Source organism: Octopus bimaculoides, chromosome 3 (assembly GCF_046866305.1).
Source record: "Octopus bimaculoides isolate indiv1 chromosome 3, ASM4686630v1, whole genome shotgun sequence".
Lineage (NCBI taxonomy): Eukaryota > Metazoa > Mollusca > Cephalopoda > Octopoda > Octopodidae > Octopus > Octopus bimaculoides.
In genome coordinates, this window is record NC_142930.1 from 9,473,661 (window position 1) to 9,490,388 (window position 16,728).

The 16,728-nt window shown below is 39.1% G+C and overlaps 1 protein-coding gene across 3 annotated transcripts in view; it reads right to left on the reverse strand.

The window, feature by feature from the left end:
- LOC106872345 (uncharacterized) overlaps nt 1–16,728 on the reverse strand; it is a 102,229-nt gene that overhangs the window by 61,737 nt on the left and 23,764 nt on the right. For 2 of the 3 annotated variants that reach the window (XM_052966644.2, XM_014919300.3), the window contains 4 exons: nt 8,322–8,474; nt 5,100–5,223; nt 2,934–3,099; nt 38–166 (listed from right to left, as the gene is read on the reverse strand). In XM_052966644.2, the coding sequence (XP_052822604.2) occupies nt 38–166; nt 2,934–3,099; nt 5,100–5,223; nt 8,322–8,474 (572 nt within the window). The remainder of the gene's footprint in view (nt 1–37; nt 167–2,933; nt 3,100–5,099; nt 5,224–8,321; nt 8,475–16,728) is intronic. The other variant, XM_014919301.3, reaches the window with a different exon arrangement.

Sequence of the window (16,728 nt, forward strand, 5' to 3'; positions counted from 1 at the left end):
CAAAAGTGAAAACATATTAATTATAAATTTGTCTTACCCAATTACCATAAAGAGATTATATAAATGATCAGTTTTCCACAAAAATAAATCCTTGTTGGAACATGTGTAAAGTTCTTCTTTGTCTGGAATACTGCCAAGTATTGTCACATTCTTTTCAATCTTTATTCTAACAAACAACAAAGAACTCTGTGTTTAGAATGTCTGATTGAATTCCATTTCATTAGTTAAACTAAAGAACAATTATATATAAATATATAGGATAGTTTATGGAGAAACTATATTTTCCTGCATACAAGTCAAATTCTGCAGACCAAAAATTACAACCAAAAAAGGCAGATTAGCTTATAAACCAAGATGGCTTTAAAGGATCAGAAATTCCATGTGAAATATAGCAGGACTTGCAAAGATAGAGAAATATTTGAATGTTTACACGTTTACATTATATACCACACTGACCTGTCTGCTAGGAAATATAGTAGATATTTGATTCTTGCAGTGAAAATTAATATCATCATCATCATTGTTTTAATGTGCACTTTTCCATGCTTGCATGTGTCAGATGGAGCTTATTGAGGCAGATGTTCTATGGCTGGATGCTCTGCAAGTTACCAGACATATTCTTACAGAATATAGGAAATGAATGATATCCATCTATCATGCCCTGTCAAGACAAGGAGACACAAACATTCACACACTAATGCATATATAAACACATATACATATCTTGCTTTTGCTTGTTTCAGTCATTGGACTAGGGCTGTGCTGGGGTGCCATCTTGAAGGGTTTAGTTTAACAAATCAACCCCTATATATATATATATATATATATATGTTTTGTTTTTTCAAGGCTGACACTTATTCCGTTGATTATTTTTGCTGAACCACTGAGTTACAAGGTCATAAGCAAACCAACACCATTGATTGTCAGGTCGTAGCATGGAACTAGCATAAAGAATTAACATCATCATCATCATTTAACGTCTGTTGTCCATGCTGGCATGGGTTGGACAGTTTGACCAGGGCTGGCCAGCTGGAAGGCAGCACCAGACCCCAGTCTGATTTGGCATGGTTTCTATGGCTGGATGCCCTTCCTAATGCCAACACTTCTGAGAGTGTAATGGATGCTTTTATGTGCCACTGGCATGGGTGCCATTTGCATGACACCAGTATCTGCCACAAATGTGATTTTATTTGGCTTCATGGGTCTTCTCCTCAAGCATGACAAAATGTCAAAGGTCTCAGTCATTTGTCATTGCCTCTATGAGGCCCAATACTCGAAAGAAGCTTTTCACATGCCACTGGCATCAGCTACTTTGCTTCTGTGAGGCCCAATGCTTGAAAGGTGCTTTTTACATGCCAGTTATGTGACATCAGCAATGGCCACGACTACGATTTCACTTGGCGTGACAAGTCTTCTCAAGCACAGCATATCACCAAAGATCTTGGTCACTAGTCATTGCATCTGTAAGGCCCAAAGTTTGAAGATCATGTTTCACCACGTTGTCCAATGTCTTCCTGGGTCTATCTCTACCAGAGGTTCCCTCTACAGATCGGCACTTCTTTAAACAGCTGTTCTCATTCGTGCGCATCACATGACCATACCAACGCAGTCATTTCTGTTGCACATCACATCTGATCACTTTTATGCCCAACTTTTCTCTCAAGGTGCTTACACTCTGTTGTACATGCACACTGACATTGCACATCCAGCAAAGCATACTGGCTTCATTTCTTTCAAGCCTATGCCTCTCCTTGGCTATCATAACCCATGTTTCACTGCTGTGTAGCATAGCTGTTCATACACAGGCCTCATACAATCTGCCTGTCACTCTAAGAGAGAGGCTCTTTGTTGCCAGCAGAGGTAGGAGTTGTCTGAACTTTGCCCAGCCTATTCCTATTCTCACAGTTATGCTCTTGGAGCATCCAACTCCACTACTAACTTGGTCACCTAGATAATGGAAACTATCTACTACCTCTAGTTTACATCCCTGGCAGTTGATGGAATCTATTTTCTGTACATTTTTAGTGTTTATTGTACCTGTGCATCTTCCACACAAAAAAAAAAAAACTATTTTCCCTGTTAATCTTTCTCTGATATTGCTGCACATATTTTGAGCATCTTTCAGTTTCTGTCTACCAAATCCACTCACAAGGCTTTGATCAGCCTTGAACTATAACAGAAGACACTTGTCCGTGGTGCAACTGAACCCAGAACCATGTGGTTGAGAAGTAAACTTTCACACAGCCACAACTGAAAATTACATTCAATTTGTGTATCTGAAATCTTGGAAAAAAATATAAAGAAACTTGTTTTAGGCTGTTAGACTTAACTCGTCACCAAATTTTATTTGATGACAGGCATTTGGATCGAGTCTCAGGCTTGAGGATAACTTTGACTTCTTCTTCTCACAAGTTATAGGGTCTTGAAAAAGAACACGGATGTTGTCTTTTCTGCTCTGATGCTTTGTCCCAGCCATTATTAAACATACAGAAAAAACACAAATACACACACACACACACACACACACGCACGCACACACACATGCACACATGCACGCACACACGCACACACACACACACACATGCACGCACGCACACACACACACACACACACACACACAGTGATAAGCATTTTACAAATAACCAAACCAATGATAAAACCAGAACATAATCCTTCAAATCTGCCACAATTTACCCCTAATGTCTTGGGAAAGATTGGGACACATTGCATAATGTAATCCTAGATACACAGTGTCTGAGAGAAGAAAAGAATTGTTGTGAGGACAGATGAAATACCCTTAGTCATAAATCTGCTTAAAGTTGGCTTCTATTTAAACAACATTTACAACTTACAAAAGAAAGTGAACGATTGAATGAATGAATAAATGAATGAAGACAGAGGAAAACGAATATAATTCCTCATCTTTAGTATACCTTCTGATTTCTTCTTGTGTTTCCAGGTTCCATATTCTTAAAGTTTCATCAGTACTTACAGACACAAGATTTGCTATACTTTGTGGAAAATGCACGAGCTTTACAACTTTGTCATTATGACCCACAAAGACCAGCAACACATTCCAGTCTGGATCCCAAACTTTGACTAAAATAATAAAAAAAAGAAAAGTGTATTAGTAATGACTTCATAAATATAAGTGCAAATGTGCAGTCAAATAACATCTCAAGTAAGACCAATCGTGGTGTTTCTTGTAATATATGCATAGTGGTGGCAGGTACTGATGTCTTGCAACTGGCACATAAAAACGCTCATTATATTCTCAGAGTGGTTGGCATTAGGAAGGGCATCCAGCTGTAGAAACTCTGCCAAATCAGATTGGAGCCTGGTGTCGCCTCCTGGTCCACCAGTCCTCAGTTAAATCGTCCAACCCATGCTAGCATGGAAAGCGGACATTAAACAACGATGATGATGAATGACACAAAGCCACAAACATATGCCAAATATATGAAAGAAAGCTGTAGCTAATTTATGCAATATTTTCTAGGGTTTATTTTATCAAATCTAGTTAGATATAAAATTGAGAACATAAAGAGAAATAATTACAACATAGTTTTTAGTGGTACTCCACCTACTTCTTCTCACTTCATGCTTTGAGGGACTATTTGGACATTTCATCTCTAATATCTAACCCTTTGCAGATCCTACTGATAATTCTTTCTCTCCCCAACAAAATGTGAGTAGCCATGCACCTGTGCCTACCCTCCACCTCTCATACTTTAACCATTCATACCCTTGTGTAAAGCTGAGCCCTCCTCTCCTTCAGAGTTCATAGTCTTGTGAGCTGTATGGCAACCTCAATAGTGTTGGTGGTACGAGAAAAGCACCCAATACAAGCTGTAAAGTGGTTGGCAACAGGAAGGGCTTCCAGCCTAGAAACCATGCCAAAGCAGGCATTGAAGCACAATGCAGTCCTTGCACTCACTGAATCTTATCAGACCACTCAACCCATACCAACATAGAACATAGATGCTAAATGATGACAAGGAGGAGAATGAAGATTATGATGATGATGATGATTCAACCAAATTGGCCATCAACTGTCCTTTAGTGAGATAATATTAAAAAAAAAAAAAACTGAGAGTGAGTTCTCTCTCTTTACTCTCTTTTACTCTTTTACTTGTTTCAGTCATTTGACTGCGGCCATGCTGGAGCACCGCCTTTAGTCGAGCAAATCGACCCCAGGACTTATTCTTTGTAAACCTAGTACTTATTCTATCGGTTTCTTTTTGCCGAACCGTTAAGTTACGGGAACGTAAACACACCAGCATCGGTTGTCAAGCGATGTTGGGGGGGGGGGGGGGGGGACAAACACAGACACACAAACACACATACATATATATATATATACATATATATATATATATATATATATATATATATATATATATATATATATATATATATATATATACATATATACGACGGGCTTCTTTCAGTTTCCGTCTACCAAATCCACTCACAAGGCTTTGGTTGGCCCAAGGCTATACTAGAAGACACTTGCCCAAGGTGCCACGCAGTGGGACTGAACCTGGAACCGTGTGGTTGGTAAGCAAGCTACTTACCACACAGCCACTCCTGCACCTATGTATAAAAGTTTGGACATTTTTATATGATAACAGAAACATTTAGAATTTCCAGACATTATGTAACTTATGTTTATAAATAGAAATAAACTTTGATTTTATTGATCAAAAAGTGCAAACCATTTCCCGCTGACGAAGGGATCTCTAGAATAAGGGTCCTGTACTAATTTTTATTATGTGGAGGCATGTGACTTAATGGTTAGAGTGTTGGACTCATGATTGTAAGATTGTAGTTTCGATTCCTGGACTGGGTGATGCATTGTGTTCTTGAGCAAAACACTGCATTTCATGTTAATTCCAGTCCACTCAACTGGCAAAAATGAGTAATCCTGTGGTGGACTGACATCTCATCCAGGTGAGGAATTTATATGCCATAGATACTGGGAAATTGGCCCTTATTAGTCGGTATGGTTCAAGAAGGTAACTTTATCTTTACCCTTTTACTTTAAGTATAATAAATATTGTTCTAGTAATGATAAGAGAGTTGAAAGAATTACTTACTACAACCTTCTGCAGAACCAGTTATAAGCAACTGATATGTTTTGAAGTAAGTCATTGCGCATATTTTACTTTGATGAAGCCTTTGTTTTGAATACACGAAGTCCATGAATTGTACAAGAAACACCTGAAAGTAAATAAAATATATACTAACACTTGGTCTTTTGTTTTATAAATAGCATAAATGATATCTCATTTAATTGACATGTAGTTATATTTTCATATTAGAAAGGAGTCAAAGTTACACAAATTGGAAATAAAATCATCATCATCATCATCATCATCATCATCATCGTCATCATCATCGTCATCGTTTAACATCTGCTTTCCATGTTAGCATGGGTTGGATGATTTGACTGAGGACTGGTGAAACCAGATGGCTACACCAGGCTCCAATCTGATTTGGCAGAGTTTCTACAGCTGGATGCCTTTCCTAACGCCAACCACTCCGAGAGTGCAGTAGGTGCTTTTACGTGCCACAGGCACGAAGGCCAGTCAGGCAGTACTGGCAACGGCCACGCTCAAAATGGTGTATTTTACATGCCACCTGCACAGGAGCCAGTTCGGTGGCACTGGCAACGATCTTGCTCGAATGTCTTTACATATTAATATTTAATATTTACCTTTGTATATATCTATAAACATAGGCTATGTGGTAAGAATCTTGCTTCCCAACCACATGGTTCTGAGTTCATTCCCACTGCATGGCACCTTGGGAAAGTGTTTTCAACCATAGCCCTGAGCTGACCAAAGCTTTATTAGTGGATTTGGTTGAGAGAGACTGAGAGAAGCCCATCAAATATATGTGTATGTATGTATGTATGTATGTTGGTTTGTTTATGTCCCCATAACTTATCAGTTTAGCAAAGTTTAAGATTTTCGGTTTAACTGACCCAATCATAATACAAGGGATGGATGCTGTTTGCCAAAGAAGAATTATCTTTTTTACTACATCTTGACAATTTATTTAATTGAAGGATCTTTCTTAACTACATTCTTTTCTTTTTCTTGTCCAATTAAAACACATTTTAGTACGTCCTTGTAAGTTGGCAAAACTCACTTGCTAAGATCACATAGAGTACCAAATATTGGGCATTCAATATCATGACACGTTATTGGCTTACGAGTCATCACTAAATGTAAACAACACTAAATTTAACACAATCATTAATTTTAATACAATGGTTTAAAGTCAAGGTACAAAGCAGAAAAATTCATATATGTATGTGTAGTGGATCTTGCATGCATGAAGTGGATTCGATCCACCATAGCCAAATTTAAATCAACACTGCAACAGAACTTTTCCCACAGTGGAACAATAGTTTTTCTGTGACAGCAGTTTAATATTTTCCAGATGCCTTTAGCTAGGCCGAAACAATGTCTTTACCACTTGACCCTTTTTAACCTCTTCTACATCACCAAAATCTAGAATAGAGATAACAGGACCACCAACTGAATTCATTGTTTTCAATAATATATCTATCCTTCTAGATAGTTATAAAAGCAAGGAAATCCCAAGAAAAATTTAGTTTAGTCACCAGTCAGTGACGACTCAACAGTTTAGTCACCAGTCAGTGACGACTCAACAGTTTAGTCACCAGTCGGTGACGACTCAGTGACAATGAAGTCTGGCTGACCAGCTAGAACCTTGGCCAGAGGTAAAAAATGAAGTTTACTGCCAGCAGCTGTGAGACAACGTCGCACACCCTATAACTATCACTAGCTCGCATCCTTTTCTAGGTAACATTACCCTATCTTTATCTATATATATACTACTATGAGAAAGTGTACACACATATACAGGCTGAAATTAACTTTCTTTACCTTGCATGTTTTAAGAACTGTGTTTTACTATTACACTAACCTACCCGTCGTGGTATGGCATTTATTAACGTAACGGTAAATAAATAATTCTTTACAACTTCGATCACTGTTCATCTTATAACCTGTCGCAATCGAAAACTACACAAAATTATCATCGCTACAAACAAAAACATTTATTGTTACGATTGGTAACCTCCGACTCTAATATTTACTCTCTTTTACTCTTTTACTCTTTTACTTGTTTCAGTCATTTGACTGCGGCCATGCTGGGGCACTGCCTTTAGTCGAGCAAATCGACCCCAGGACTTATTCTTTGTAAGCCTAGTACTTATTCTATCGGTCTCTTTTGCCGAACCACTAAGTGACGGAGACATAAACACACCAGCATCGGTTGTCAAGCAATGCTAGGGGGACAAACACACACACACAAACACACACACATATACATATATATGACGGGCTTCTTTCAGTTTCCGTCTACCAAATCCACTCACAAGGCTTTGGTCGGCCTGAGGCTAGAGTAGAAGACACTTGCCCAAGGTGCCACGCAGTGGGACTGAACCCGGAACCATGTGGTTGATAAGCAAGCTACTTACCACACAGCCACTCCTGCTCGTTACATATGATATACATCCACACACAATGACCATTGCAACGGCACTGGAGAGAAGCTCACACTCCCGTTTTCTTTATAGTCAATGCAGAACCTTAAGATATTAGTCAATTGTACTGAAATTTGGTATATAACCTCTTAAGGATAATATATTTATTGTTTTGCATTCTGCTATGTAGAAATATGTATTTGTTATGGTTTATAATTCATGAAATCCAAAATTCGACCAAAAGTAGTGATTTAAAAGATTTTCTGTTGCATTGTGGAGCCCGAAAAGAATATTTAACCATAAAGTTCTTTATATACCTTTCTTTTAACCCTAATTTGCAACAAAATATTGATTCTTGGTAACCAATTTCGAAAGTTGCATTTTTCGCTCCACACTAATGCATAGGTAGCTTACCCACATACACTAGCTCCCATGCAACTTCTGTTTACTCCCTAAGATACCTAAATTAAAGATAGATAAGGATAAAGATCCTTCTCAAGCTATACAGACCCATAGGGCTGGTTTCCTGGTTTCTCTGGCACATATATATCCCCACCTCAATGAGATGATAGTCTGTCACAGGATTACTCATTTTTGCCAGCCGGATTGACTAGAGTAATGTGAAATGAAATGTTTTGTTCTTGAACACAACACATCACCCAGACCAGGAGTTGAAACTACAATCTTACAATCATGAGTCCAACACCCTAACCACTAAACCATGCACAAGATACCTAAATTACACAGCTTTACCCTTGGCTGACTTTGAGCTGTAAAGTTAATAAAGTAACTAACTTACAATTACATTTGCATTCACACTGATGAAACATTTCTGGACTTTGATATCGTTGCTGTCCAAAATGATTTCACTTGGTGCATCTTGACCAAGCTCATTAGGTGTACATGCTTTTTTCCGCACCAAACGCCGCAATCCTTTTTGGAAACCCCATGACTGAAAATGGAAAAATTACATGGAATATTTGAAAATATATTACAAAGGAATGCATGTTAGTTAAAGATGTATTTGTAGTTCTTGTCCTCTTCTATCTTTGGATTCATGAATCCTAATGAATAAGTCATCTCATTTAAAGTCAAATACAAGACTTTTTCGTTGTAAACATTTTCATCATCATCATCATCGTCGTTTAACATCCGCTTTCCATGCTAGCATGGGTTGGACGATTTGACTGAGGACTGGTGGACCAGGTGGCTACACCAGGCTCCAATCTGATTTGGCAGAGTTTCTACAGCTGGATGTCCTTCCTAATGCCAACCACTCTGAGAGTGTAGTGGGTGCTTTTACGTGCCACCGGCACGAAGGTCAGTCAGGCGGTACTGGCAACGGTCACACTCAAAATGGTGTATTTTACGTGCCACCTGCACAATTTTATATTGTAAAACCATGGTCATCCATATACACAGGCATGTCTTTTATGGCCATAATCCCACCACTGCCACTGCCCTCTCCACTTCCTTGTCCTACTGAGGTAACTAAGTATCTCCTCTGGTGACTCTACAAGTGCTGGTGCCACATAAAAAGCACCCATGTTGATGCTACATAAAAAGCACCTGTGCTGGTGCCATATATAGAGCACTCATGCAGGCACCACATAAAAAAGAACCCATTACACACTGTAAAGCACTTGGCATTAGGGAAGGGCATCCAACTGTAGAACCCTTGTCAAAACAGATGACTGGAGCCTGGTGCATCCCTCCAGCTTGCCAGTCCTTGTCTGTCAAACAATCCAAGCGAAAACAGCATGGAAAATAGACATCATTTGATGATGAAGATGATGTTCTATATTATATACATAATAATGATACAATATAAATAATAATAAATTTCTCATAAGTCATTGTTTATAGTTGCTATTATACATGTTGATGCTGTTTATCCTCAAGTCAAGCATCACAAAGTAGATCTATGAACAAAGTCGTTTCAGCCTTAAATAAAGGACACAGTGGCGTACAGATCAGAGCCTATGCTCCAGTGTGATCTTCTTTATTTAAGGCAGGGGTTTGTGATTTGGGTGTAACATGACTACTACTTAATAAGCAATAGGGTAGAGGCCCTCTCATTGGCACACTCCACCTGTCATTATGACAGAGTTGCTGTGCTGTAATAATTGTTGCTATTGTCATATTAACCGGTGTGGTAGAGTCTTGTAGTATTTATATTCTGAGTTCAATACCCACCAGCACTGATATTTTATTTTATTTCTCTTGGACAGCAAACCACTCAATACTGGGGAAATTAAATTGACTACATTCTTCTTTCCAAAATTTGTGACCTTGTGCCTATGATAGAAATAGCTACCAATTCTTATACAGCCCATATTAATGAAGTTGAAGTTATTAATGTACAACAAGTGTCATTGATATCTTCTTTTTTTTTTTCAATCATTTAACTGCAGCCATGCTGGAGCAACACCTTGAATTTTTTTGTTGAATTAATCGACCTCAGTACTTTTTTTTTTTAGCCTGGTACTTATCTTATTAGACACACTTGCTGAACCACTAAGTTATGGGACGTAAATACACCAACACCAGTGGACACACTCAGACACAATCACATACATCACACACACACACACACACACACACACACACACACACACGCGCGCGCATGCATACACACACATATATCATTATCATCATTGTCATTTAACGTCCACTTTCCATGCTGGCATGGGTTGGATGGTTTGACTGAGGACTGGCAAGCCAAAAGACTGTACCAGGCTCCAATCTGATCTAGCAAGGTTTCCACAGCTGGATGCCCTTCCTAGCGCCAACTACTCTGAGAGTGTAGTAGGTGCTTTTTACGTGCCACTGGCATGAGGGCCAGTCAAATGGTACTGGCATCGACCATGCTCAAATAGTGCTTTTTATGTGCCACCGGCATGTGAAGCCAGTCAGGTGGCACTGGCAACAACCTCGCTTGAATGGTGCTTTTTATGCGCCACCGGCACAGGTGCCAGTCAGGCAGTACTGGCATCGGCCATGACAATGACTTCACCTGCCTCAACAGGTCTTCGCAAGCTCAGTTTATTGCCCAATGATTAAAGGGTACTCTGAAATGGGCCGTTTATGCTACATTGGCATAGGCCACAGTTACGGTCTAACTTGGCTCACCGAGTTTTCTCAAGCACAGCAGATCTCCAAAGGTCTCAGTCACTCATTATCACCTCCATGAGGCCCAACATTCGAAGGTTGTGCTTCACCACCTCATCCCAGGTCTTCCTGAGTGTACCTCTTCCACAGGCTCCCTCTACTGCTAGAGTGTGACACTTTTTCACACAGCTGTCTTCATCTATATGCAACATATGACCATAGCAGTGCAATTATCTCTAAATTGACTCTAAGACTCTTCAATGCTAGATTTTACTTCCACACCTGAGACTTCTCTAGTTCTTATAGTAACTCAGCTATTAGAGCAAGGTCATTAGCACAGAGGAGCTCACAGGAGCATCCTGTCTTGAATTCCTCTGTTATTGCTTGGAGGACTATGATGAATAAGAAGGGGTTGAAGACTGATCCTTGGTGGGCCCATACCCCTACCTGGAATTATTCACTATATTCATAGCCAACCCTCACCTAACTGACAGCATCCCTGTACATGCCTTGCACAGCTCTCACTAACCACTCATCTATCCCTAGTTTCCTTATTGACCACCAGATAAGGAATTAGGGGACCCTGTCAAAGGCTTTTTTCATGTCAACAAAAGCCAAGTACAGAGGTTTATCTTTGGCTAGGTATTTCTCCTACAGCTGTCTTACCAGAAATATAGCATCAATGGTGCTTTTCCCTGGCACAAACCCAAACTGCATCTCATCTAAACTAACTCTCTCCCCAATTAATTGGGCTACGACCTTCTCCATGACATTTATTACCTCATCCAACAACTTGATACCTATGTAATTATTCGTATCTAATGCATCACCTTTACTTTTATAGCAGTTGACTATGGTGTTGCAACACCAGTCATTGGGTATGATTCCTTCATATATCACCTGATTGACTATACAGGTGACTAGATTAAAGCCAACTCTGCCAGATATTTTAAGCATCTCTTTGGTGATCCCTGATGGGCTGGTGGCTTTCCCTATCTTCATATCCTTAATTGCTTTATCTACCAAGGCACTGTCAATTCAGATAGCTGGTCCCTCCATTGGGTCGACATTTGGCAGACTCTCTTTCTGCCATTCATTCTCTTCATTTAGCAACCTTTCAGGGGGCATCTCCAAGTATCTCTCTTTGCAGCCTCACTAAATACAAGTGAGCCATCATCCATGCAGACACATTTCTCTCCTACGGCATAATCATTCTCTCTCACACTCTGTCTTGCAACATGAAACACTTCAAGTCTTTGGCAACATTTTTTCTGCTTCCCCTCTGGCTAAGTAAACCTGTTCCTTAGCTTCCCTTTTGGCAATCTGATACAGTTCCCTGCTACCACCGTTCTTCCATGCCTGTTTCTTTTCCTTAATGGCCCTGTCAACTGCATTGTTCCACCACCATGTTACCTTGGGTTGAGAGGGGACTTTGCACCATCCACAGATCTGGTCAGTAGCCCTCAACAGGTTGTCTTGTAGGAACCTCCAGTTGTCTTCCATATTATGTGATGCTATATCCTCCTCTATTTCGTAAAAAGCTTCAAGTAATATGCCTCTAAATCTCTGTCCATTCACAGGATCTTTAAGCTTTCAGACCTTTATATATATATCCCCCTCTCACTCTCTGGGAGAGAGGCACAAGCACATACACAGACATATACACACACGGCAGTAACTTCCGCCTACCAAATTCAATGACAAAGCTTCGGTCGGCTATATATATATATATATATATATATATATATATACACATGCACACACATCAGGCTTTGTATAGTTTCTGCCTACCAAATCCACTCATAAAGCTTTGGTCAGCCCAAGGCTATAGTAGATGACACTTGCCCAAGATGCTGTGCAGTGGGACTGAACCTGTAACCATGTGGTTTCGAAGCAAGCTTTTTACCATATAGCCAAGCCTGTGCCTACGATGATGTTTATTAATTACATCCTTTACAACAGATGGTAATGCTTATTAATGTACAGCCAATATCACTTATGCTGATGTTTATAAATGTAAAGCCTGTATCACCGATGTTGATGGCTATTAATGTATTGTTGGTGGTGATGCTGTTTCTCTTGCATCCGAAGATGATGATGTTATTGTTACGGATATTGTTGCCAAGGGAACAGTTAACTTATTACTCTTAATGTTGCCCTCTTTTCTTTGTCCTGCTGTTATGTCAGGATAGAATTACTATACTGAGAAAGCAGATGGCGTGTAGAAAGAATAAAAAGAAGAAAAGATCTTTGTCCCCTAGAACACACAGAAGGATAACATTATTGCTTCTCACATAATCCTGTTGATCTGCTTACTTTATGCCAACATTTTATGGTGTTATTTTCCAAATACAGATACTTGATCATGCCTTAATACATTAGCATCACTACAAACATCACCACCACCACCACCACCATTACTACTACTACTACTCCATCTTTTTCAGAAGGCTATGGGTGAGTGATTTAGCAGGGTACCAGACAATCAGCTAAAATGTTGGCACTGTATCCTGCCCCACCAATGTTGTGTTCTGCTCCAATATCACAACGCTTGACTCTCCTCTCTCGACAGCTGATTCCACTTAGCTCTAAGTAGAAATTGTGGATGATGTAATTCCCAAGAGTAAGTACTAACCTCACCACCACTGCCATCACCATGGATTCTGGTTATTTGGAAAAGTTATAAAAGAAACATAAAAAGAAAAAAAATCTACTGCTACTACTACAATAAGAGCAAGAAAAATTATTATTATTATTATTATCAAAATGGATATTATTATTATTCAAAGAAAGAAATTAACTGCAGAATTATTCATAAAATGGAAACAATAATGGTAATGCATTATAACAGGAAGAAAATGCAGTCATATGCAAATCAAATGTTATGATAATAATGATAATGATAATTATGAAGATGATGATGATGATGGTTTTGTATTTAGGCACAAGATCAACAGTTTTAGGGAATGGAGTAAATCATCATCATCAGCATCATCATCAACAACAACATTGAATGTCCATTTTCCTTGCTGGCATAGGCTGGATGGCTTCGCAGGAACTGGTGAGGCCAGAGGTCACACTAGGCTTCGTTGTTTGTTTTGGCTTGGTTTGTATGGTTGGATGCCCTTCCTGGTGCCAACCACTCCACAAGTGTACTGGGTGCTTTCTATGTGGCACCATCACCAGTGCTTTTTATGTGGCACCTTGGTTTTAGGATCTCAATTCTGTTGTGGTCTTCTCAAGTACAGCAATGCATCACATGTCTCGTTCCTCTGTTTATCTCCTTTGTAAGGTTCAGTGTTTTGAGATTGGCCTTCGATACTTTGTCCCATCTTTTCCTGGGTCTCCCCCTGCCACAACTTCCCTCCACTCTAAGTGACCCAACTGGTACTTGTTTTATTGAGCTTGAAAGGATGAAAGGCAAAGTTAATTTGGAAGAATTTGAACTCAGAATATAAAGAGATGGAAGAAATGCCACAAGGCATTTTGTCCAATGCGCTAACAATTTGGTCAGCTCAACTCACTGCCATGATAAACATAATGGCTTCAAATTTTGACAGAAGGCCAGTACTTTTAGTGGAAGGGGTCAGTCAATTACATTGAACACAGTACTTGACTGGTACTTATTTTGTTGACCTTGAATGGATGACCGTCAAAGTTGACCTTGGCAGCATTTGAATTCAGAATGTAATGAGCCACAAGAAATGCTATAAAGCATTTTGTCCGATGCACTAATGATTCTACCAGCTCTAAAATACATTAATTGTTCCATTCTGAAGTTTCAGTAAATTTCACATATTCCCTCTTCCAAGAGTAAGCAGATATAATCTTCATACTTAATTAAAAGTTCACTTTCTATTTTCAGAAACTCTCTTAATTCTATATCATTAGCCTAGGCAAGGGGTCAAATAACTTCCAGGGATCATTTTAGATTATACAGCAGTTGTTCTCAACTTTTTTAACTAAGTGTTCCCTTTCACCAAATGGCATTTATCAAAACCCCCACCTCATGTTCTGCAATAAATAAGTAAATAGATAAATAGATTATTCTAATCAAATGGGAGTTAATTTTGCTTCATAGTTTATTAGCCATTTTTTCTTATATTATACAGCATGTAAGTATTGCAATAAAAGCCATTTTGGATCAACAAATTTGAAGGCTGACCATTGGTTTTTTTAAACCGATATTTCATGCTATTATCTGAAGCTTTACTTGTTTTGTGATTTATCATTCCTAAAAGGAATTATTTCATGTTGATATTTCAAAAGCCTTATGATGTCAATTAATAACTTTATTAGTAGCATTAATGAATCAAATACATATATTAGTATTTCGTTATCTTAAACCCTTTAACAATTAAACTGGCCATATCTGGCCAAAAGATTCTATCCATTGTATGTTCAAAACTGGCCACATCCAACCTCTCACACCTACCTCACAATGCCATTCTAAAAATAAACAATTACATCACTGAAATCTCAAAGCTATAAGATAATGCATGATTGATTCAAAACAATGTGAATAAATAAGCATTACTTTGATAGAATAATCTGAATGCTAAATAGTGAAGATAAAAAAAAAGTGTAATTTTTCAGAGAAAAAAAAAGAGAAAGAGAGAGAGAGAGAAAGAAACCAATAGTTGCTTTGAAGATGAAACAGTCATGTTTCTGCTCACTAATAATACAATGTCCTACTCATTCTAATATCAACAATGATATTTTTGAATGTATCTAAACTGTAATCATTGTAATTGGTTTAAATCAGCCGTTTCCACCCATATTTTTACCATCTTTAGACACCTTTGATACCTATTTTATTCATCCATCCGGCGCTTAAAAAGGTCACATTATATTTTTATAACGTGCATAAAAAGCGGTTAAAATATTTTATGTAGTGTAGAAATAAAACCAATCTACTGCACATAAATTTTAACAGCAAAAATTTTGTGAACCGGGTTGAGAACCACTGGTTTAAATATCTAATCTGTAAGGAAAATCCCGGTTCCGCTAAATATCCAGCGCCTCGCAAAGCGCTCCCTTGATCGCTCCCAAAGTTACGCTGCTGTCAAGGTTAAAAATCACTTAGGAGAACAATGTTTCTTTCACGTTGCAATAAAATGCTTAGCCAAGGGAGATAAACTCAAGTATTAGCGTACAAGAGTTATTTCCCTTAGACTTATTGTTTTGAGTGATGTGCACACTTGAGAATTTTTTTATATCATTAAGCACTTTTGTCTAGGCATGTGTGCGAACTGCCGTGCTTCACGGCAGTGAAATATGGGCTGTGACTGCTGAAGACATGTGTAGGCTCAAAAGAAATGAAGCTAGTATGATCCGCTGGATGTGTAATGTCAGTTTGCACACACGACAGAGTGGAAGCGCTCTGAGAGAAATGTTGGACATAAGAAGCATCAGATGTGGTGTGCAAGAGAGACGACTGCGCTGGTATGGTCATGTGCTATGTATGGATGAGGAGAGCTGTGTGAAGAAGTGCCACTCTCTAACAGTGGAAGGAACCCATGGAAAAGGGAGACCAAGGAAGACATGGGATGATGTTGTGAAGTATGACTTTTGAACATTGGGCCTCACAGAGGCAATTACAAAAGACTGAGACCTCTGGAGATATGCTGTAATTGAGAAGACCCGGCAAGGAAAGTGAGATCACAGCCATAGCCTACACCAGTGTCACATAACAACCCCATTTAAAAAGTACCTTTGAATCATCGGGCGACATTCCATGTTTTAGGAGACCTATTGAGTCAAGTAAATCAAATGGAAATTGTAGTTGTGGCTGTTACCAGTGCTGGTGGCACGTAAAAAGCACCATCCAAACGCAGTCGATTCTAGCCCCACCCCACGGCCTGACTGGTTCCTGTGCCGGTGGCACATAAAAAGCACCATCTGAATGTGGCCAATGCCAGTGCTGCTTGACTGGCTCCCATGGTCGTGGCACGTAAAATGCACCCACTACACTGTTGGGGTGGTAGGTGTTAGGAAGGGCATCCAGCTGTAGAAACATTGCCAGATCAGATTGGAGCCTGGTTCGGCCTCCTGGCTTGCCAGTCTCCAATCAAACCGTCCAACCCATGCCAGTA